Genomic DNA, 20,674 nt, shown 5'->3' with positions numbered 1-20,674 from the left:
ATACATTGTCAATAGTATTTGATACATTGCTTTATCATTTTATACTTGTCATATGAAGGTAGGGTGAACCCACAAGAATTACTCTATATCTCTTTTCATACTTCACAAATTTATAGAGATTCTATAGAATCACTAAGTTTGCCTGAATTTGTTTGCTGTCTCCTTAACTGGCAAATCTAAAAATATCAGAAGAAATACAGCAGGATGTACTAAATGTCACAGTTGCTGGATGTACCATGATTTTTTGCTTTACACACTGGAAAAATGTATTTATCTTTCTATAATCACACTTACTCCTTATGCGGACTATCTGGTGCTTCAGCTGTGTCTTTGCAGTATATTACTATGGGGCACCACTTGAATGCAGAGATCTGCACACTTGGATCCAGGTGAAGGATCAGACCCTAAATCTGCTCTGCGTAGCAAAGACTTAATTAAATCATAAGCATGTTTTAATATAAATAGCTCATCCTCAGCCAGAATAATGCTTCTGTTAATACTCCCCCCTACTATCCCCTTCAGTAAAAGGCAAATAGGAAAAATATTGTACTGAGTGGGGTGGGATCTATGCCACCTAGAACAGTGGGCTAACTACAACTGTGATAAGGAACTACCTTCTAATTGTTTTTGTGATAAAGATGTTTTAGAACTCAACAGAATCCTAAGCTAGCAAATAGTCCTAAGGATGAACTAGGAAGCATTGTGGTTCTGGCACATCTGCCTATGCAACCTTGGTTAAATCCCTTAATCAGTCTGTGCCTCAGTTTCCCCCTCTGTAATATGGTGACAGTGAGACCATCATCAAAGCATTTTCAAATAGTCTCAAATGTTACACAACGCTGGCTTACCTTTTGGAATATTGGAGCTTTACTCCTCTTTTCTTGCTGAAGGCCCTTGGCAACCTCTTTGGAGGGTCTCAGTTGTAATAGCTACAGCCTAAACTGTAATGTTTCTTCCCAACAACAGAGGAGCAAAATAAGTGATTTTTTTTTTTTTTGCAGTCTGTTGTCTGACAGTTTTTTACCATCCTATAATTTATTTTAATTTTTCCTGATGTGCGTAAGCTGTTGCACACATTGTTCCTAAACATAAAAACCTGTTTTGAATTATATCATCATTTCTCAAATGTCATTAGCATGTAAATAGACATCACTTGCTCACTTGGGATGAGATCTTTGTTCTTGCTCTGAGAAGTTTCCTCTTCATGGGAGGGCAGGAGTGGTGTAAATAGATCCTCAAAGTTCTGGTTCTGACCATTGGAGGTTCTCTCCACATAGGTACTATGGAGAACAGTAAGGTGCCTTTTCAGGACACTGTTGTACCCTGGCTTGTGAGAAGGAGTCTCAGAGGAGTAGCCGTGTTAGTCTGTAGCTTTGCAAATAAGTCCTGAGGCGCTTGGAGACCAACAAATTTATTAGGTCATGAGAGCAGCTTTACAGGGCCTGGACCACTGTATGCTGTGTTGCTGAGGTTCTGTGCATTGGTGTGTCACATGAAGCAGCCCTGGGAGGCTGCTGCAACTTGGACAGACTTCTAGGATTCTGTGTTATACTGAGGGACATTATTGCTGCCCAAGATCAGGAGGGTAAAACGTGACTTAGAGCCATGTTAGCATTCGTCCTACTCCCTTTGGACTGAAGTTCCATGCTGCATATCTGCTAACTTAGTGTCTGTAGCTAGACATACTTATTACAGCTATAAAAGGAATTAAAATACAGAGTAAAATCAAAGGAATGTGTTAGCTTCACTGTGTAAACTTGTATTGAATATTATCTGGCTTGCTTTTTTTCTGCGCTTTTGATTGTTACCACTTTGTTAGTAATTTTCAGTTTTTAGTGTTAACCCAAATTTGACTGGCACTGGTTTGAACACTCTTAATTCATAGTTGGGTTATGAGTTTTGCTGGTCCGTGTGATAGGTTCTAGTTCAGTTGCAATTCAAATAAACATAATAAAAGAGAGCATTTTGCTTCATTCAAAAATATATTTTACAATAATAGAACTGGTAAAATGCAGCTTAAATGGTGATGCAACTGTGATCCTGTTTCTTTTCTCTAATAATGCCAATCCCAAGTTTTCTTGTTGTAATCAGTATGTTTCCTCAAGACTTTTTATTTTAAAATATCATCTGCATTTGGTAAAGAAAAGTCAGGTTTTATATTTGTTCATAAACTATAGCAATTAAAATTAAAAAGTGAACATTGTGTGTTTATTAAATGAGAAAATTGTCATGTAATCACTGAATGAACGGAGGTTAATGTTAATGCAACAAACTGTGGCCAATTCCTTGAAAATAATTGGAAGAGCTGTACTTAAGAGGAGCATTGCAGAGTTTTTCAATTGACTTCACAGTCAATCATGGAAATAATGGATATTTAATATAATTATGTAGTCTGAAATGTTCATTTTTTGTGCTTTGGGGAATTGTTTTAATGTTGAAAATCAAATTATAATTTTAAGAAACTTGGGCAATGTCTACACTAGTACCCCCCTTTCAAAAGAGGGATGCTAATGAGACACTTTGGGATATGCTAATGAGGTGCTGCAATGACTGTGCAGCTCCTCATTAGCATAATGGCTGCCACGGCCCTTCAAAAGTGCCACTTTCGATCGTGCAGCTTGTTTACACAGGGTCCTTTTGAAAAAGACCTTGCACATTTCTAAATCCCCTTATTGTATAACCAAATAATAATTACCATAATTATAATAGTTACCATATCATTGAAATATACAATTTAGTTGTACCTCATCCACTTTGTCTCTGTAATATCCTGGGACTAAGAGGGCTACCTCTGGTTAGAACAGCTACAGAAGTTGGTCCAAACAAAAATAATGCCTCGCCCACCTGGTAATGGAAGTGTTTAGCAGATACACCAAAGTTCACCCAAGAGGTCCATTTTAGCCTTCTGCATTGTATATTCTGTGAAGTAGCACAGGTTTAGGGCGACCGCATCTTCCCTGTTCCAAATACAGGGCAGGGTGATATGGAGTGGGAGGGGCACCTCACCCCAGCTCCACTGAGGCACGGGGAGTCAGGAAGGGGGTGGCAGTCACCGGTGCACCCCCAGTCTCTCTCAGCCTCGGTGAGCCATGAAGCAGGCGGCAGACACCAGTGTTTCCCCCTGGCTTCACCAAGCCTCAGGGAGCCGTGAAGCAGTCAGCAGGCTCCGGTGCTCCCCCTGGCTTCACTGAGCCTGAGGGAGCCATGATATGGTGGCAGTTGTGGTGTTCCTCCCCGCTTTTGCTGAGCCATGAAGCAGTGGCAGCTGCCTGTGTTCCCCCAGGCTTTGCTGAGCCTTGGGGAGCAGTGAAGTGGGTGGCATCCACTAGTACTGCCCCAGCTTTGCCAAGCCTTGGAGCTAGGAGGGAGGCAGCAGCTGCAGGTGCTCCTCCAAACCTCGGGGAGCTGGGAAGGAAGTGGCAGCCGCTGGTGCTCTCCCGACTTCCCAACGGCAGGGAAACGGAGCACCAACTTACTCTACCTTTGGAGGACCCCCTGCTTATTTCCTCTTCCTGTGGCCTGAGAGCACGTTAGCTCTCCACATGCTCTCCAGCCAGCAGCTGCATCTGCACACACGGTTGAGGAAAAAGGTCATGTGGTGGGGGGCCAAAAAAAGAGCAATTAGTCCTTTTTAAAAAATGAGTCTGGATGCCTTCCTGATGCCTGGAATACGGGGCTCTCCTGCCTGATACGGAACAGATGGTCACCCTTCCCGGGTTAGATTAGGGTTTTGTGATACCCTTGGCCATAGCAACGGTGGGCCCCTGGCCACCTGCAGTACCCTATTCCCAGTGATCCTGCCTGGTAAAGGTAGTGAGAATATGAGGGCTTGCCCCACTTTGCCCACCTGGCACTTCAGCCAAGAAACAAACATGGGGTAGGGCATGGCCCTTTGACTCAGCTGGAGCACAGGGCAGGCAGAGTGGGGCCAGGTTCCCATGACTTAGCTCCACTTCCCAGCTGAAGTGCCAGGTGGACAGAGTGGTATAAGCTCCTACACCCTGACTCAGCTCCCAGGCTAGAGTGTTGGGGTGAGCAGAGTGGATCAGGGTGTGGAGGTGCTAATATTTTGGGGGCCCTTGGGCATGGGCCACGTTACCTGAGTAGCTAATCTGCCACAGAAAGTAGTACATAAAATAAGATTTTAGGATTTTCTTAAGTGCGACATAAGATGGAAGAAAAATTGCAAAACTTTCACTGTTTGAATGATGCTAATAAAATACCCATTTGATTAATCCTTGGAGAAAGTTTGGGATTTGTCATTTATGAAACAGTTTTACGGATGTTGCTGTTTGCTGCTTGGCCAAAATTAAAGCTACCAAACAACCAACACCTTTATTTTGGAAAAGGAATCAGGGTATGTTCATATGCCCTTTTGATATGATGTTTTTTAAATTTAAAAGATTTCTGGATATTTGTAGGCACAGGCAGAAGTGTTCATGAACAACACTTGCAAATTTGGGATATATTGCAATAAGTAAATATATTGTTTTTAATTGGGAAGTATTTGAAAATCTGATAACCCATCAGATTTTTACTTGCATGGACCAGCAAAAACAATTTTAGGGTGTTTGGGATGTTTTACGTGTGCTGCTTGATGGCTCTGATATCTAAAGTATTCCTAAAATATTGTGAGGAAAGCCAAGTGGCATTTGAGAACGTATTTGTTGTGCCCAGTTTTAAAAGTGTAGTTTTTAACAGTAATGTTTGAAAATTGTATGCATTCAGTCTGGCAAAGCCATTCATTTGCACCTGTTAGTCATATATTGGCTGTGAAATATAATCCTGTTGACTTTGAACTGTATTCATTTATGCTTGAATTGTCAAATTCAAATCTGCATCACTTTGGTAGTTAAAATTGTTTGTAGTCTAACAAGTAACTTAGGCGTTAGACTTTGTTTCCTTTCGTGATCATTTGAATTTCAAAATAGCAAAAAATCTACAAAATACAGACCAAGAGATTTTGAACAGTTGAAGATAGTCCATCACGTTTGAACTGACTGCCAGGCCACTGGAGCTTTCTTCAGCCTTCTGCATATATAAAACACTAGTGCAGCTGTATTTGCTTAGCTTCTAATTTTGGTTTGCTTTTTGTGTTTTTTCTTTCTCCCTCCCTCTCTCTCTCGGTTGTGCCACTCTTCTTCCCATGGTACTGTGCTCGCTCTATCCGTGCATCACCTGTGATACCCCCCTGCTCTGACCACTCAGCTGTTGGTGAAGGGGGTACATGAAACTCTGGTAGCTCAGAGAGTTGTTCCTGCTCTCATTACTCTCTCCAGTGACCCTGAAATGTAAGTTTACTGATTGCTTTATACATTAAGCATCCCTCTTAATACTTGTCAAGAAATAGACATTATTTTCTTTTAGTATTCCAATGACAGAAGCTTTCTAATTGAAAAAGCATGTTGCATAAATCACCTTTCAGTTTCAGGTTAAAAACTAATTTGATTAGAGTCTAAAAGTAAAATTTTTGTAATGCCCAGAGGGTAATAGTTATAGCAAACTAATTTTAAATTGAATTTTTAAACATGTATATTAATTCCCTTAATTGAATAATTATTTGGATCATTTTTAGTAATAACATTGTTTAGTATAGCTGCAGTGAAATATACTCCAGATTTCAGACCTTTAGGCTGTCTCTACACTACTTCCCTACTTCGAACAGAGGATGGTAAGTAGGGTATTGGGAGTTCATGAATGAAGTGCTGCGCTGCATATGCAGCACTTCATTAAGCAAATTCCCCGCCATGGCAACTTTGACGTTTTAAAAGATTTTGAGGAGTAAAGGGACTTCGAAGTACCGGCAGGTGAGCCATGGCTAGACGTGAGCTGGTGCTTGGAAGTTTAAAACTTTGAAGTTGCTGTGGGAGGAAATTTGCTTAATGAAGCGCTGCATATGCAGTGCAGCACTTCATTAATAAACTTCCAACACCCTACTTATCCTCCCTTTGAAGTAGGGAGGTAATGGAGACAAGTCCGTACTGTAGTGAAATAAATATGCAAATATTCCTTACAGTGCTACAACAGTTAACTTATGGAAAATACATAGATAAACAAGACTCAAAATATTGAAATACAAAATAATTTGCTGGCTCTGCCTAATAAGTAATCTTAGGAGCTAGGCGCTTGTGTGTGCATTGCGAGGGCCAGCATACTGCTGTGATATTTCTGCCAAGATTAGGAGGGATGCTTTGCTAATCTCACTAACAGGTTGTTATCAGTAACTGCCAGAGCATGAACAAAGAGCTTTAACCATTTTAAAGTCTTGTGTGAGTGACTAAACCAACAAAGGCCCATGAGTCTGCCTGCCCATCCTCAGTCACAGCTAACCCAGTTCTCCTTCCAGTTTACCAAACCATTTTTTATTGCATGTTGACTGGTTTACAGCTGACTCTTCGAGGCATGAGTGAAGCCTTAATTGACAAGCGGGTTGCTCCGGCCCTTGTTACCTTGTCCAGTGATCCTGAATTGTGAGTTTCAGACTGAGAGCTTGAGTTAATCAAGTCTTTTGAGCATTTTTTTCCTCTTTTGCTTATTTTTATTTTGTCACTGCTAGAAGCTAATATATCTTAAATTACTAACTTTGAATTTGCACTGCTTTTAATTCCATCCATCCTTAAACTTAAACACACCTTAAAGACTGTTCTCTTTTTATAGCTCTGTAAGGATAGCCACGATTCCTGCTTTTGGTACCATCATGGAAACAGTAACTCAGAGAGAGGTAGGAATACTGCATATCATAAAATATAATATTAAGCAGCAGTCAAGCTGTTGCTCAGTCAGATGTCTGAGTTGGATAGGTACAGTAACTTACTGCCAAATGGTGAGAAAGATATACTACATATAAATATTCTTTCACAGAATTGTTCAAGAAAATCCCCCAAATTCTTTCTTTTTGCAAAACAATAATTTATTGTGAAAAGAAATTCTTGTTCCACACACAAAAATTATCTTACAAGATGATGGAAGCACAAGTTACTTAATGTTTCTGTGCTAGGATTTTTTTAACAATTATATTCTTTATGAGGACATTCCTCATTATGGCACAGAAATCCAAAATGGCAGTCTGACAGCAGTTAACAATAAAGGTGGGAATGAATGATAATCTTGTTTTGAGTTATTTAGGACTTTCTCGAACAAAGATTTTTGAACAATAGTGCATTGGGGTATTGAATGTTTTGGTGCATTGATAACAAGGCATTAGGGCATTTTCCTGAGTGAACTCCCTTTAGTTGCAGTCAGAAGTAAAAATATTACATTTCTTTACCCTGTGTTTACAAGACCGATCATAACTTGGAATATAAAAATTGGATTTAGCAGAAAATTGCTTACAGATTAAGTGCAGATGTTGCTAATCCAGCACTAAAGTCAGGCACAAAAAGTGGTTAACTTTAAAATGCTAATTGAAATCTTTTAAGCAGTTAATAATTAGAACTGCGTAAGCAATGAATTAACTGCTTCTACAGCAGTTTTTGGTGTTAAATTAATGGATTGAACAATTGTGAGCATGATTGACGGTTTATAGTCTTTCAAAAGTTAGGAGTATCTGCAAGCTCAAGGATGTATACTTGATTTTGCTTAGTGTCTGTACAATGAGATATAAAAAGCACAACTTTCTGCAGAGTTTGCATTCTTCTTGTAATTTCAACATGTTCTTAAATCCTAAAATAATGTGTTTGAGGAAATGTGAATAAGGAGTCAATGATGACTCAGAAGTTACGTTTTTGGAAGATGGATAAGTAGCTGTTTTGTACTTTGGAATTCGTGGTACATACTGCATTTAGCTATAGAGTCCTTGTCTATCTGAAATAAATATACTGTTTCCTCCTATTATAAATCTCTTTGTAACATGGAGGTTCTTCTTCCAGTGATTTGCTCCTGTGCATTCTGATATGTGTGAATGTGTTTGCCACATGCACTGTTGCTGGAAGATTTTTCCCTAGTGGAACCCATTGGGTCAGTCGTAGTGTCCTCTGCTGCAGTGTCATTGATGTTGCCTGTGAATAACCCCACCAACCCGAACCCCTCTCAGTTCCTTCTTCCCACCTACTGACTGTTGTTGGAGCTTTTGCTGCTTTGCAGTTGTTGGCATTCCCTAGTTAGTAGTTTTTTGTTTTTAGTCAGTTGTTGATTGCTTTCAGTAGCTATTGTTAGTCTTTGAGAGGTTTTTTCCCCCTTACTTAGTGCTGCCTTCAGCCCCAAGGGCTGAGTTGATCTTCATCAGTGCAGAGCGTGGCAGCCTCAGTGCGCAACACTCTGGTGCCGAGGTCAGACAAAGAGCATTGGTACCATTCCCCGGCACTGAAGACTGCCTGCCTCACTGGTCACGCTCCCTGGCACAGAAGGCAGGGCCTTGACACCACTCATTTTCCCTGGGGTCAGAGAAGGAGGAAGTGAATAGGAGGCCAAGTAAGGCTCCAAAGGGTCCACGTGCCAGCAAAATCATGGCAGCTGCCTGCCCATGTTGTTGACTCCAGGCCCACAAGCAGGTCCGTTGACTCCAGGCCCACAAGCAGGTCCGTTGACTCCAGCACCAGTGATTGTGCAGGACTTACAACTTCCCTCCACACCGGATACCTTCGAGACCTCCAGGGAATTGATTGCATTGGCTGCACAGTGTGGTCTGCCACGCACGGACCCGGAGCCTCCCATGGCCTTGCCTCCAGAACCACACTCGCTGCTGGTGACCCTCCGCTGCCAACCCAGAGTCCTGGCACTTAGTCTTCTGCCGACTCCAGTACCAAGCCTGACACCAGCTTCCACCCTGGTACTGATGGCAGCACCAGTGTTGGCTCTGGCATCCTTTCAGGCCCTGAAACTGGCACCACTTCTTCCACTGGCCCTGGCACAAGTGTGGGCAGCACCAGAACAGTCATCCCCTGCAACACAAGCTACATTTCAGATGCATGCAGTGGGGAGGCTGGAGCCATCATAGGTCTTTCCTTGCAGCAGAGAGGTCAAATTTGTTGTACTTCTCTTTGGTTCCATTGGTTCCTACACACAGAGGCAAGCCAGAGACTGTCATTCTGGAGCAGATCTCCAAGATACCACTCACCAGCACCACTCCATATTGGTCTGCTTCAGACTATACCTCCTACTAAGAGGCAGACTTCATGTTGTCATGCAGCTCCTGGTACCATTCCAGGTCCAGGTACCATTCCCATTGTCAAGTGGCTCTTCCCCAACCCCACTGTAGACCTGGTCCCCTCAGTGGCAGGCACTGGTGCATTGGCTCCTTTGGACTACCTAGACCTACCCCCAGGTGTAGGGCCAGCGTACTCGCTCTCAGGCCCGATCTGCACCAACCTCAGAGCAAGAGGGCCTTTCATTAGCTGTGGGTGCTCCAATCCAAGAACCTATCACACAGCCCACCTCCTCCCCAGCTCTCCCCCTGCTGGGAGTTACCCGGCCCCAAGATAAACCCCACCCCTCCACCTCACCCCCAACAGCTCAGGGGGTTGAGAAACAATACTTTGTGCCTCAGGAAGGGTACAAACACCTATATACCCACCCTCCACCAGGGTCACTTGTGGTAGTTACCATCAGACAGCCAGGGAGAGATTCTAAAAGTAAAGAGGCCAAAACACTGGACTTATTTGCGAGAACTATTTCTTCCGTGAGCTGTTCACAACTTTGGGTCTCCAACTAGCAGATGCTGCTCAGCAAGTATGCCTTTAACACCTGGGCAGTCCTGGTCTGCTTTCAGGATAGACTGCCGGAGGATGATACAACTGACTTCGCTACCATCTTGCAGGAGGGGCCTATAACGTCTCTATTGGCCTTGCAGGCTGCATGGGATTCTGCTGACTCCCACTTACGCACTTCCCAAGACCTGTTGTTCTGGGTCTCATCATGCATTAAATTCTGCTATAAGCTGGCCAGGTCCCTGCCCTGCCCATCATAAGGGCCCAGGCTTTCTTTTTGGCATTCCTAACACCTATGCCTGTCTCCCGTGTCTGCAAGGCAGTAACACAGTCATCAGTGCATACCTTCACCTTGCACTACACCCTTGTACGGCAAGCCACAGGCTGATGCAGAATTGGTCAGGGCAGTCCTGCGGTCAGCTACCAGATAGAGGTAAGATACAGTTCCACCACCGGGGGAATACTGGTGGTAAGTCACATTAGAATTCACAGGAGCAATCACTCAAAGAAGAAGAGACAGTTATCTTGTAACTATTGTTCTTTGAGATGTGTTGCTCCTGTCCATTCTGTGCATGCCCATGCACATGGACTCCACTCTGCCAGATGATCGGGCAAGAAGGAACTGAACGGGGGTCAGGCTGGCAGGGGTATTTATAGGCAATGTCAATGACATTGCTGCAAGGGGCACTACAGCTCACCCGACAGGTACCACTAGGGGAAAATATCTTCTAGCAACCCTGAATGCAGCACATGCCCACACATCATAATGGACAGGAACAACACATCTCAAAGAACAACAGTCATATGGTGAGTAACTGTCTTTTATATATCATCCAGAAAGCTACCAAAGACGACATCTGGTCAGGGGAATGTTGCTTTTTATTTATGCTTTTAAATGCTATTCAATCCGTTGACACGTGAGTCAGAAAAAAATTCACCAGTGTGTCCATAATATTTTTTCTATTTTGATAATGTAAAATGGTTTTTAATTTTTTCTGGTGTTTTGTGCTCTTTACTTGCATTAATTATTTGTAAATGTTCTGCCCACATTTCACTCCATTTTTCTAATTCTGAAATTAAAAATATTGTTAGAGCCAGGTAATAGTTCAGTTCTAGCTAAAAAGAGAAAATTCCAGATAACGAAAGATAAGCAAGCCTTTGGTCAAATCTGTATATAAAACAATTGCCTTGATCAAGTAGAATATTATCCTAAAAGGCAGGACACAGTATATGTGTTAGAATGTCCTGTGATAAAGAACACTAGATTAACAAAACAGCCATCAGTATTTTGAACAAAATTTTAAAAATGGATAAAAAACAGAAATATACTGTACGTGACTGAGGTTTTGTTACCTTAACTTTTATGTTGTCAAATTTTACATTTTTGTGAACACGTAAGCTGCTGGAACGAGTGAAAATGCAGTTGGCTTCTTTCCTGGAAGATCCTCAGTATCAAGACCAACATTCATTACACACAGAGATCATAAAAACATTTGGAAGAGTGGGACCTAATGCTGAGCCTAGATTTAGAGATGAATGTAAGTTGCAACTTAAGTAAATATTCCTTACCTAAAATAACAATTAAAAAACAAGTATGAAATATACTTCATAAGTTGATTAGTTTGTTCAGTCGAATGTGTGACATTGATAGAGAGTATTTGGAGAATATGAAAAATAATATTGAATGTTTCATGTTGAGAAGTGTTTTCTATACATTTACAACTTTGTATTCCACAGATGGATGTGAACAGTGTTTTATTGCTTGTGATTTTTTTAATTCAAGAGCCAATCTCCTGCTAATTATTTTTTTAAATATATTTGCAACATAGTAATTGAAGCCCCACTACCAGTCCCACTAAGGCCTTTTTTCTGTCTCTGATGCTACTTTTTAACAATTGTTGACAAATAGTATTTTCAAGAAGGCTATAATACACTGTATCCTTTTTCTCCTTAAGTTAGTCTGGTGCCTTTTTTATTGCATAAAAAGAGGGTGGGAATATTTTTTTTTTGTTGTTTTATCACAGTCTACTGGCTGCAGAAAAAGAACCTTCTTGTAGCCTAGTGTATGGGATGATGGAGGGGGGAGGGATCTTTTAAAATCAATGTAAAACAGTATTTTGACTCAAATATTTACTCTTCCAGTTGTTATTCCACACTTACACAAGTTAGCCCTGGTCAACAACCAGCAGTCTGTGGATTCAAAGAGACTGGACATTGCAACCCATCTATTTGAAGCCTATAGTGCTCTTTCCTGTTGTTGTATCCTTGCTTGATTATTTTTAACTGTTAATAGTTTTTATCCTTTTGTTTTTTAATATTTGAGAAGTGCCTGATAGCTTGCTCTTTTGCAGTAGCTTATATAAGTATGAGTTTCTCAGTCTAATAAGGAGATATTCATCATAGATAGAACTGAAAATTATTTTCAAAAGATATGAGATTTTTATATTTTTTGTTAAATCTTCTTTTGGATGTAAGGAGTAATCCTGAAGATAATTATGTAGGTATATCATGTTAAATGACTTCCACCATCAACCACCCTTTATTTAGCATCCTTTTGATGTATTGATAGCACAGATTGGCTACGTCTACACGTGAAGCCAACATCAAAATAGCTTATTTCGATGTAGCAACATCGAAATAGGCTATTTCGATGAATAACGTCTACACATCCTCCAGGGCTGGCAACGTCGATGTTCAACTTCGACGTTGCGCGGCACCACATCGAAATAGGCGCTGCGAGGGTACGTCTACACGCCAAAGTAGCACACATCGAAATAAGGGTGCCAGGCACAGCTGCAGACAGGGTCACAGGGCGGACTCAACAGCAAGCCGCTCCCTTAAAGGGCCCCTCCCAGACACAGTTGCACTAAACAACACAAGATACACAGAGCCGACAACTGGTTGCAGACCCTGTGCCTGCAGCATGGATCCCCAGCTGCTGCAGCAGCAGCCAGAAACCCTGGGCTAAGGGCTGCTGCCCATGGTGACCATAGAGCCCCGCAGGGGCTGGAGAGAGAGCATCTCTCTACCCCCCAGCTGATGGCCACCATGGAGGACCCGGCAATTTCGACGTTGCGGGACGCGGATCGTCTACACGGTCCCTACTTCGATGTTGAACGTCAAAGTAGGGCGCTATTCCGATCCCCTCATGAGGTTAGCGACTTCGACGTCTCGCCGCCTAACGTCGAAGTTAACTTCGAAATAGCGCCCGACGCGTGTAGCCGCGACGGGCGCTATGTCGAAGTTAGTGCCGCTACTTCGAAGTAGCGTGCACGTGTAGACACAGCTATTGAGTCAAATACTTTGCCCTATGTATATTTACCAATTATTTCTTTTTTTTATGTTTGTAAATATATGACATTGGGGATAAATACAGTTTGTCAGTGGATTATTCTGATTAAATTCCAGGGACTGAAACTTTTTTATTTTTGTGTTGTCATGGTTACTAAACTTGTTACAGTGAAAAAGGTCATAGCAAAAATAATTCAAACCATGTCTTGTCTCCCTTCCTTGCCTTACTTTCATCTGGACCATTTGCTACAAATCTTCTGTTATTCAGAATCAGGATCTACATTTTTTAACATTTAATGCTTGTTTAATGTGTTATTCTCTGCTTACTTTGACTTTGTTTTAGATCACTTGATATCAAATTGCTAAAACTAACCAAAATCTGCAAAACACTTTACAATAATTATAATATATGCTAATATGTCTGTTAGATAATTTATTGCCTTGAGATAAAACCATGTAACATCAAATGATTATTTTTATAATGTCTTAACTGCTTTCCTGCTAGTTATTTCGGAGGATTTAATGGTCAATCACTTTTTGCCTGGACTCAGGTGTTTACGAACTGACATGGAACATCTCTCACCAGAACATGAGGTGAACTAAACCATTTGGGTTTGAGGGACATGTAATGATACAGGGATGAGATGTTTGGTCCTTAACCTTAAGTAGTTAACACTAGAGTAACTGTTAGTGACTGATGGTTCAAGTGTATTTCCTAGCATAACTTTCTTAATAGAAAACATTTAGTGTCCTCTTGAAATTCATAAGCTGAAAGGACTTCTATTAAAACTATTTCTGAAGTAAATCCTCCAGTACAAAAAAAAAAGAAAAAGAAAAAGTGATTTGCAACTCACTGATTTTTTTTTCCATGATAAAAATGGGAGAAGAAAATGCTGTTGCTACCATGCATTGTTTTTAAATAATCAATAAAGGTGTACTAGAACCAGGAGCCACAACCCATTTTAGTAAAATGATGCAAATGCAGGTTGAACCTCTCTAATTCAGCACTCTCAGGTCTGGTAATCTACATGGTCCAGCATGATTTTAATTAGACAGATGTCCACTAACGATGGGAGTAGCCAGGTTTTCTGCACATCCTACTTAATTGCTTCAGTAACTGGGTCTACTGGTGGCAGGTAACCCTTATTTTTCCCCGTCTACCCTCCCTCGCTCCCTCTTCTTTCCCCTGCTTATATAAACCCTGACTTCTGATTCCCCCCCCACCCCCGACTCCATTCTGAGGAGGTGGCTTTTACCCACAAAAGCTACTGGCCCAATACATTTGTTGAATCTCTAAGGTGCCACAGGGCTGCTTGTTTGTGAAGCTCCAGACTACCCATTTGGGGTAATAAAATGCATATCTTAAAAGGTAGAATTAGGGTGAAGAATATTAAGATGGGGACTTTCTAGCGTGAGACAGAAGGAAGGAATCTGATTTTGACTTCCGAAGGGTGAGTCAGGAGTGACAGTAATAATCTTAGTATCAGTCAGAGGTGACAAGAGTTGCACTTCCCTTACCCAGACTGGTCTTGAAAAGGATCTGGCATGGTGCAGTCAGTGTGTGCCCAGAATGAGTTGGATGATTGTAGGGAGTGTGTTCAAAAAGTCTGAAGACAAATTAAAAAGCTGCAGCAGCTGGAAGTTCTCTACTTTCATTTCCTTTCAACCATTTTATCATAATCATTAATGGCTTACATTATCTGAAAAATTGAACATTTTGAGGAATGTATCTGTTACACCATCATTGCATATAGTAGACCCATTTGGTTTTATTTATTAGGTTTATGTAGTAGTTTAAATAATATGTAAAGCTTAAGGTATTAAGAGGCCTTTCATTGAAGCTATAGAACTTGTTTATGCAAATTGGGGTCTCATGATGTGGAAAAGACTAATTCAGATTTGCATCAGCTTATCATAGCTAGGCGCAATTTTTTCTTGATCTGTTCATCAGTGACTTGGCTTGCTATAAACTGTGGACATGATATATCAGGTATATCAGTATACCTCTTTGTTTTTTCTTGTCTTACTGATCTGCAAGGGTTGCTGTTGCCTGCTAAATGAAGTCACAAGCTCCAAAATTACCATATAGTATCTTTAAGCGCTGCAAGAAGCAGGGCTTCTGAAATTGTTGAGCATGCTCCATGTCACAGTGCGTGTTTGCCTTTATGAATAATCTCAAATGCTTTACTTTTCAAGGACGAACACAGATCTGGTCCTTCGTCTAATTTAATAGTCTCCAATTCCATCTTAATAGGCATGCATATTCACTCAGTCTTCCCAAAAATCTGATTTCCATATGCATAATTAGACTTCCTCAGCTTTATGATAAAGAGCTCTTATCTGGAGTGGACAAAACCTTATGGCGCTCAGGAACAAGGCAGGAGTGAATCAGTCCTTGTTCAGTCTGTAAAAGTCTGGAATTCAGTCCTGTGTTGTGCCAGATGATCTGTGGGCCAGATCCACTGGCTTTTAGAGAGCTCCTATGCAGGCATGAGCAATGTCCATTACTCTAAAGTTCCTAACGCTGCCATGTGAAATTCTGTTTACGCTTTTTTTTTTTTTGCCCTGTTTTGTTTTGAGGGTGGGGAAAGTTCTCTACGTACGACAACTAAATATTGACAAAATTAAGTGCTTGTGTACAAATGCAAGATTTATACTTAGTTTAAATACTAAGATGGGTGAACTTGAGTGCCTGGAGGCTACTGATTCAGTAGACATCACAGAAGCTTGATGGAATTATGATAATTAACGGGATTTGGTAATACTAGGGTACAAAATACATTGGAATGATATAATAGGTAACCTTGGTGGGGCTTTGACTATATGTGAAAGAAAATATAAAGTCAGATATAGTTAATATCTTAAATGAATCAAATATTACCACAGCATCTCTATGGAGAGAAATTCCATGCCTGACTGGTCAGAGTATAGCAGTAGAAATATTCCTGAAACCACCTGACCAGGATGGTGATTATAATTGTGAAGGGCTCAGAGGAATTAGAGGGAATACTGGATTTTCTCTTTCTCTGAGGGATTTCAGCTATCTGCATGTTGACATGTTACCTCATGAATGGACACAGGGATAAAATTTCAATACACCATTAATGACAGCCAGGATCTCCTCTGGAACAATTACAGCCTGGGAAGTCTAACTTCAGTACCAGGAAATTGGTTGAAATTATAGTAAAGAACAGAATTATCTGGTACATAAAGAAAAAGGACATGCTGGGAAAGAGTCAATATAGCTTTTTGTAAAGGAAGCTCAGACTTCTTTGATCTATTAGAATTCTGTGAGGGGAGTCCCTAAATATGTGGACTGGGTGATCCAGTGGTTATATTGTTTGGACTTTCAGAAAGCTTTTGACAAGGTCCTTCACCAAAAGTTCTTAAGCCAAGTGGACACTTAGGGGATAAAAAGGAAGTGCCTCTTATGGATCTGTAACTAGTTAAACGATGAGAAACAAAATGTAGAATAAACAGCTGTCACTGTAAGAAAGGTAAATTGGGGTGAGGCGTGGTTCCCACAAAGATCTGTATTGCTATTCAACACATTCATAAGTGAGTTGGAAAAAAGAGTAAACAATGAGTTAGCAAAGTTTGCAGATGGTACAAAATTGCTCAAAATAGTTTTGTCCAAAGATGACACTCAGTTTAATGTGCCACAGTGGTCAGAAAAGATAACAATGTTAGGAAGCATTAAGAAAAGGATAAATAGTGAAATGGAACATAGCAAAATGCCACTATATAAATCTATGTTATTCCCATACTTTGACTGCTCCATAAACTAGCACTGTTCAGGTTCGAAAGACGACTACAGGAGGGAAGGACATGACGAGGGTGGTTTATAAAAATCATGAATTGTGTGAAGAGAATGAAGAAAAAGGTGTTACTTACCTGTTCGCTGATCTCACACAGCAAGAGTCACCCAATTAAATTAGTAAGCAGTTGGCTTAAAACAAAAATAAGGAATCACTTCACAAGTTGACTGTGCATCATGGAACTAGTTGCCAGGGGATGTTGCAAAGACCAAAATATAAATGGATTCAAAAAAGAGCTAGGCAAGTTCATGGCAGTTAGGTTCATTAATGGCTATTTGCCAAGATTGCCAGGAATGCATCCCTAAACCTCTGTCTTCCAGAAGCTGAGACTGGACAACAGGTAAGGGACAATTCCATAAATTGCCCTGTTGGGTTCATTCCCTCTGAAGCATCTGGCCTCTGTCAAGAAAGGATACTAGGCTGAAGGGACCATTGCTTTCAGCCAGTATCTGTCATTATGTTTTGGTAATTATCAGCGCTCCGCTATCGGATTAGTTATGAATTATTCTCTGGAGAAGTGGTCTGCAGAGGTTTTATTTATCAGGTCCCAAAATGTTTAAGTCCTAACTGCATTAGCTCATGCCTCTCTCTTTAGCCAATACTGTGGCAGTTGTAGTCACTCAAATTATTAAGGCTGGAAAAGGTAGGAAAAGGTTACTGATTATTTGGTGGGGGTTTCCCTGGGCTGGAAAGCATCTAGATCTCTGGATAGGTACTTATATTTGATAGATCTGAATATATTTAAGATTTTGTTCTTTTACTTGTATAACTTCTAATTAGTACCATTTAGACATTTGAATACACTTTTGATCAAGATAGGAAGCCTACTTACCTTTTAACTGACATTCTGAGATCTGTGTCTCCACCTTCATGTTTTCATATTTAGAAGTCCTTCAACACTAGTTGGTTCTTCAAAATAATTGAAGTCCACAAGAACTTCAGTCCTGCATATAACGTCACAAGTGAGGACTGGATCAATGTGTACACATGGCTGCGATGATTGCCCCTTTCCAATAATGCGGATATGCTAAAACAACCTGGTTCTCAGAACTTCAGTCAACTTTGTCAGTTTCCAGCACTGCTTTATCCTATTAAAGACTATCAATAAGGATATTGATAGTGATGGTGACTCTGATACAGGCACCTTACTGTCGCATATTTTAGGAAGAGATTAATTGTTTCATCAGGCTTTGATTGTATCTGAGGTTTTATGGTTGTCTAAATAGAACCAAGAAGTAAATCAGGGAAAGTCCTTGGTTTTCTGCCAAGCTATTAGCCAGTGAAAGCTTCAGGTGATTAGTTTAGACACTGAAAAGGTCTGTTGCACAATCCATGCATTGTTACTGATTTGCATAACTGTTCCAACTGCAATTTTTCTATTATGTTAAAGACAATGATTTAGTGTTTCAGTTTCCATTTGTATCCTCTTTGGCAAATGTGTTGTGTGCTTTATTCCAGAACACAGGGTTTCTGCCAAAACTTACATCTTTCAACACACAATATTTCTCTCCCCAAACCCACCAAAAAAGAATGTTCCCTCATTTCCTCACTTTAAAAGTACACACAAATCACTTTTCTCATATTCAGTTTTAAAGATTATCTCTAAATCTCTAAAACAAGAATTTTTAAAGGAGGTATCCGTATATCTCAATTTATAGCAACATTGCCAGACCCTATGAGGCACCAGTTTACATAATCAGTAGTAGAACTGTAGTACAGTAAACTCTTTCATATGTGGCATTCTATCATTCAGAATTCTCAAATAACTGGCATTTTAACCCTAAGTAAATTTTAGTTGTTTTCCATAGTGAAAATACATACATGTTCCGTAGTACATTTCCAAAGTACAGCATAATGAAAGTACATAAAAATAAATACAGCAAGTACAGTATAAGTTGACAGAGTACAATACTACTGTCGGTAAATAAAGTACTCTGTATACTTCTTTTTTTCTCTAATCCTGTTTTACTTTATTGTTGTACATCGATAGGTGTATCTCTCTATTGTGCAGAATATTTGAATGTCTGGCAACTTCCAGTCCTTGGGCTGCCAGATATGAAAGAGTTTACTGTACTGGCTACCATCTCAATTTTTGTCATCTTTGCTTTGGAATATAACACCTCAAAAGATAACTTAAAGAGCTGTTAATGCTATAAGCCAAAACTGACAGGTTGACCTGTTTAAAAAAAAAAAAACAGAAATGTTCATTTTTATAAACATTACGTTGAAAAACAAAGTAAAGCTATTATAGGTGAAAAACAAATTAACAATGTGATTGTGTTTTGATTCATTAGAAAGACATCTGTGAGCATGGTAACTATTTTTAAATAGCAACGAAGGGTCCTGTGGCACCTTATAGACTAACAGAAAAGTTTTGAGCATGAGCTTTCGTGAGCACAGACTCACTTCATCAGATGCTGGTCTTGGAAATTTTTAAATAAAAATTCTTCCTTGAAAGGTTTTTTGTGCTTGTAACCACAAAAAGTCATTAGTTATTTGTATTTTCAGGCATTTGAAAATATAATGCACCTTTAAGATTTTAGCACGTAGTTTGTGCAAGCGTTAGAGGGTTTTTTGTTCAATTTTATCCAGAAATATTAATGTTGTTAGAATGTGGGTTATTTATTTTATTATGTTGTTTTAGGTTATTTTAAGCTCCATGATAAAGGAGTGTGAACAGAAAGTGGAAAACAAGACTGTCCAAGAGCCACAAGGGTAAGACTTCCACTGTTATGTTTTAAGAGAATGAAGGAGATCACCCTGTTTTTGTTAATTATGGTCAGAAAATTTTGTGGGTGTCTTTCTGAATGCTTTGCTTTTCATAAGTCCAACATTAGCACCTGTGAATCCTATTCTGTCATGTTCTATAGTTAGAAACGGATTTCAGGAACTTTTTCAAAACTCAGTTTGTGGTTGTTGCCATATCCAATATAAAATGTCAGGCAGTGCACTTTCATCCACTTGGTGGAAATGAAGTTCTTGTTTTCTCATGTTATTTTGTTCTGACCATCAGAAGCAACAGTTTAAATACTATCCTGTCGAACAAGGCATAGATTCTAACAGGCTACTGGAAGAATTACATTTGAACACTGTCTAGGACTCTTACAGGAATGAGTCGTTATGTACCCTTTAAGTTGTGGGAGTTCAGCAGCATTGGCTGGAAAGGTTTATAAAGATAGGAAATTATCAAATGGCAGAGACAGATTTGGGTGTCAGTTCCCAGCTCTGGCACTGATTTGCTGTGTGACTCTGAGCAAGTCACTTAATCTCTCTACCTCCTGATTTTTAAAATGTTGGTAAATACATATCAAGGTGTCTAGGCTTGATTCTCAAGTCACTTTGAAAATTAGTAAAGGCAGGGGTATGTAATTTTACATTTGTTGAAAAACTATTTTTGGTGTAGAGATTATATTTCAAATGTCTCTGATACAACCTCTTAGACTTGGCTATTAGTATTTAAGATGTTGTATGCTATCCGTAGCTGACAGTGAATAGATCATATAACAAACAGTGAACAAATTCTGAGGAGGTTAGTGTCAAACCAACAGTTGAAGGGACTTTTGAAGAGTTCACTTTGAATCCACAAAGACTTTAAACAATGCCTAGATTGTTAAGCCATCTTTTTTTCTTCCTCAGTCCTGGTCAGTCATATGAAATGTTAATTGACTTGTTTCTAGTCATAGATAGTGCTTTTGAAGGAGGAGAAATTCAAAAGCTTTGTAATCTTTGCAGAAAGGAAGCAACCTCAATTTTTATATCTGTTTTTTTGTTTGTGTTTGTTTTTCTCCCTCCCCTTCCCCCAAACACATAACACTATAGCAAAACGCAGTGTGAATCATATTAGGCTAGTAACCAGATATTTTGTAGGCTCAAACCTGCCATGTGCCACACCTCATTAATAAACTGAAGCCAAGAAGTCTT

The 20,674-nt window shown here is 40.0% G+C and overlaps 1 protein-coding gene across 5 annotated transcripts in view; it reads left to right on the top strand.

Annotated features, from left to right (window-relative positions):
* The window catches only part of RELCH (RAB11 binding and LisH domain, coiled-coil and HEAT repeat containing), a 125,072-nt gene that overhangs the window by 92,093 nt on the left and 12,305 nt on the right, over positions 1 to 20,674 (top strand). For 3 of the 5 annotated variants that reach the window (XM_074987790.1, XM_074987788.1, XM_074987792.1), the window contains 6 exons: positions 5,209 to 5,291; positions 6,658 to 6,721; positions 11,044 to 11,182; positions 11,787 to 11,903; positions 13,441 to 13,529; positions 19,398 to 19,468. In XM_074987790.1, the coding sequence (XP_074843891.1) occupies positions 5,209 to 5,291; positions 6,658 to 6,721; positions 11,044 to 11,182; positions 11,787 to 11,903; positions 13,441 to 13,529; positions 19,398 to 19,468 (563 nt within the window). Of the gene's footprint in view, positions 1 to 5,208; positions 5,292 to 6,387; positions 6,471 to 6,657; positions 6,722 to 11,043; positions 11,183 to 11,786; positions 11,904 to 13,440; positions 13,530 to 19,397; positions 19,469 to 20,674 lie in introns of those variants that run through there. The other 2 variants (XM_074987793.1, XM_074987791.1) reach the window with 2 other exon arrangements.

The sequence above is a fragment of the Carettochelys insculpta genome, chromosome 2 (genome assembly GCF_033958435.1).
Source record: "Carettochelys insculpta isolate YL-2023 chromosome 2, ASM3395843v1, whole genome shotgun sequence".
Lineage (NCBI taxonomy): Eukaryota > Metazoa > Chordata > Testudines > Carettochelyidae > Carettochelys > Carettochelys insculpta.
This window is presented reverse-complemented; position numbering and strand designations above follow the sequence as displayed.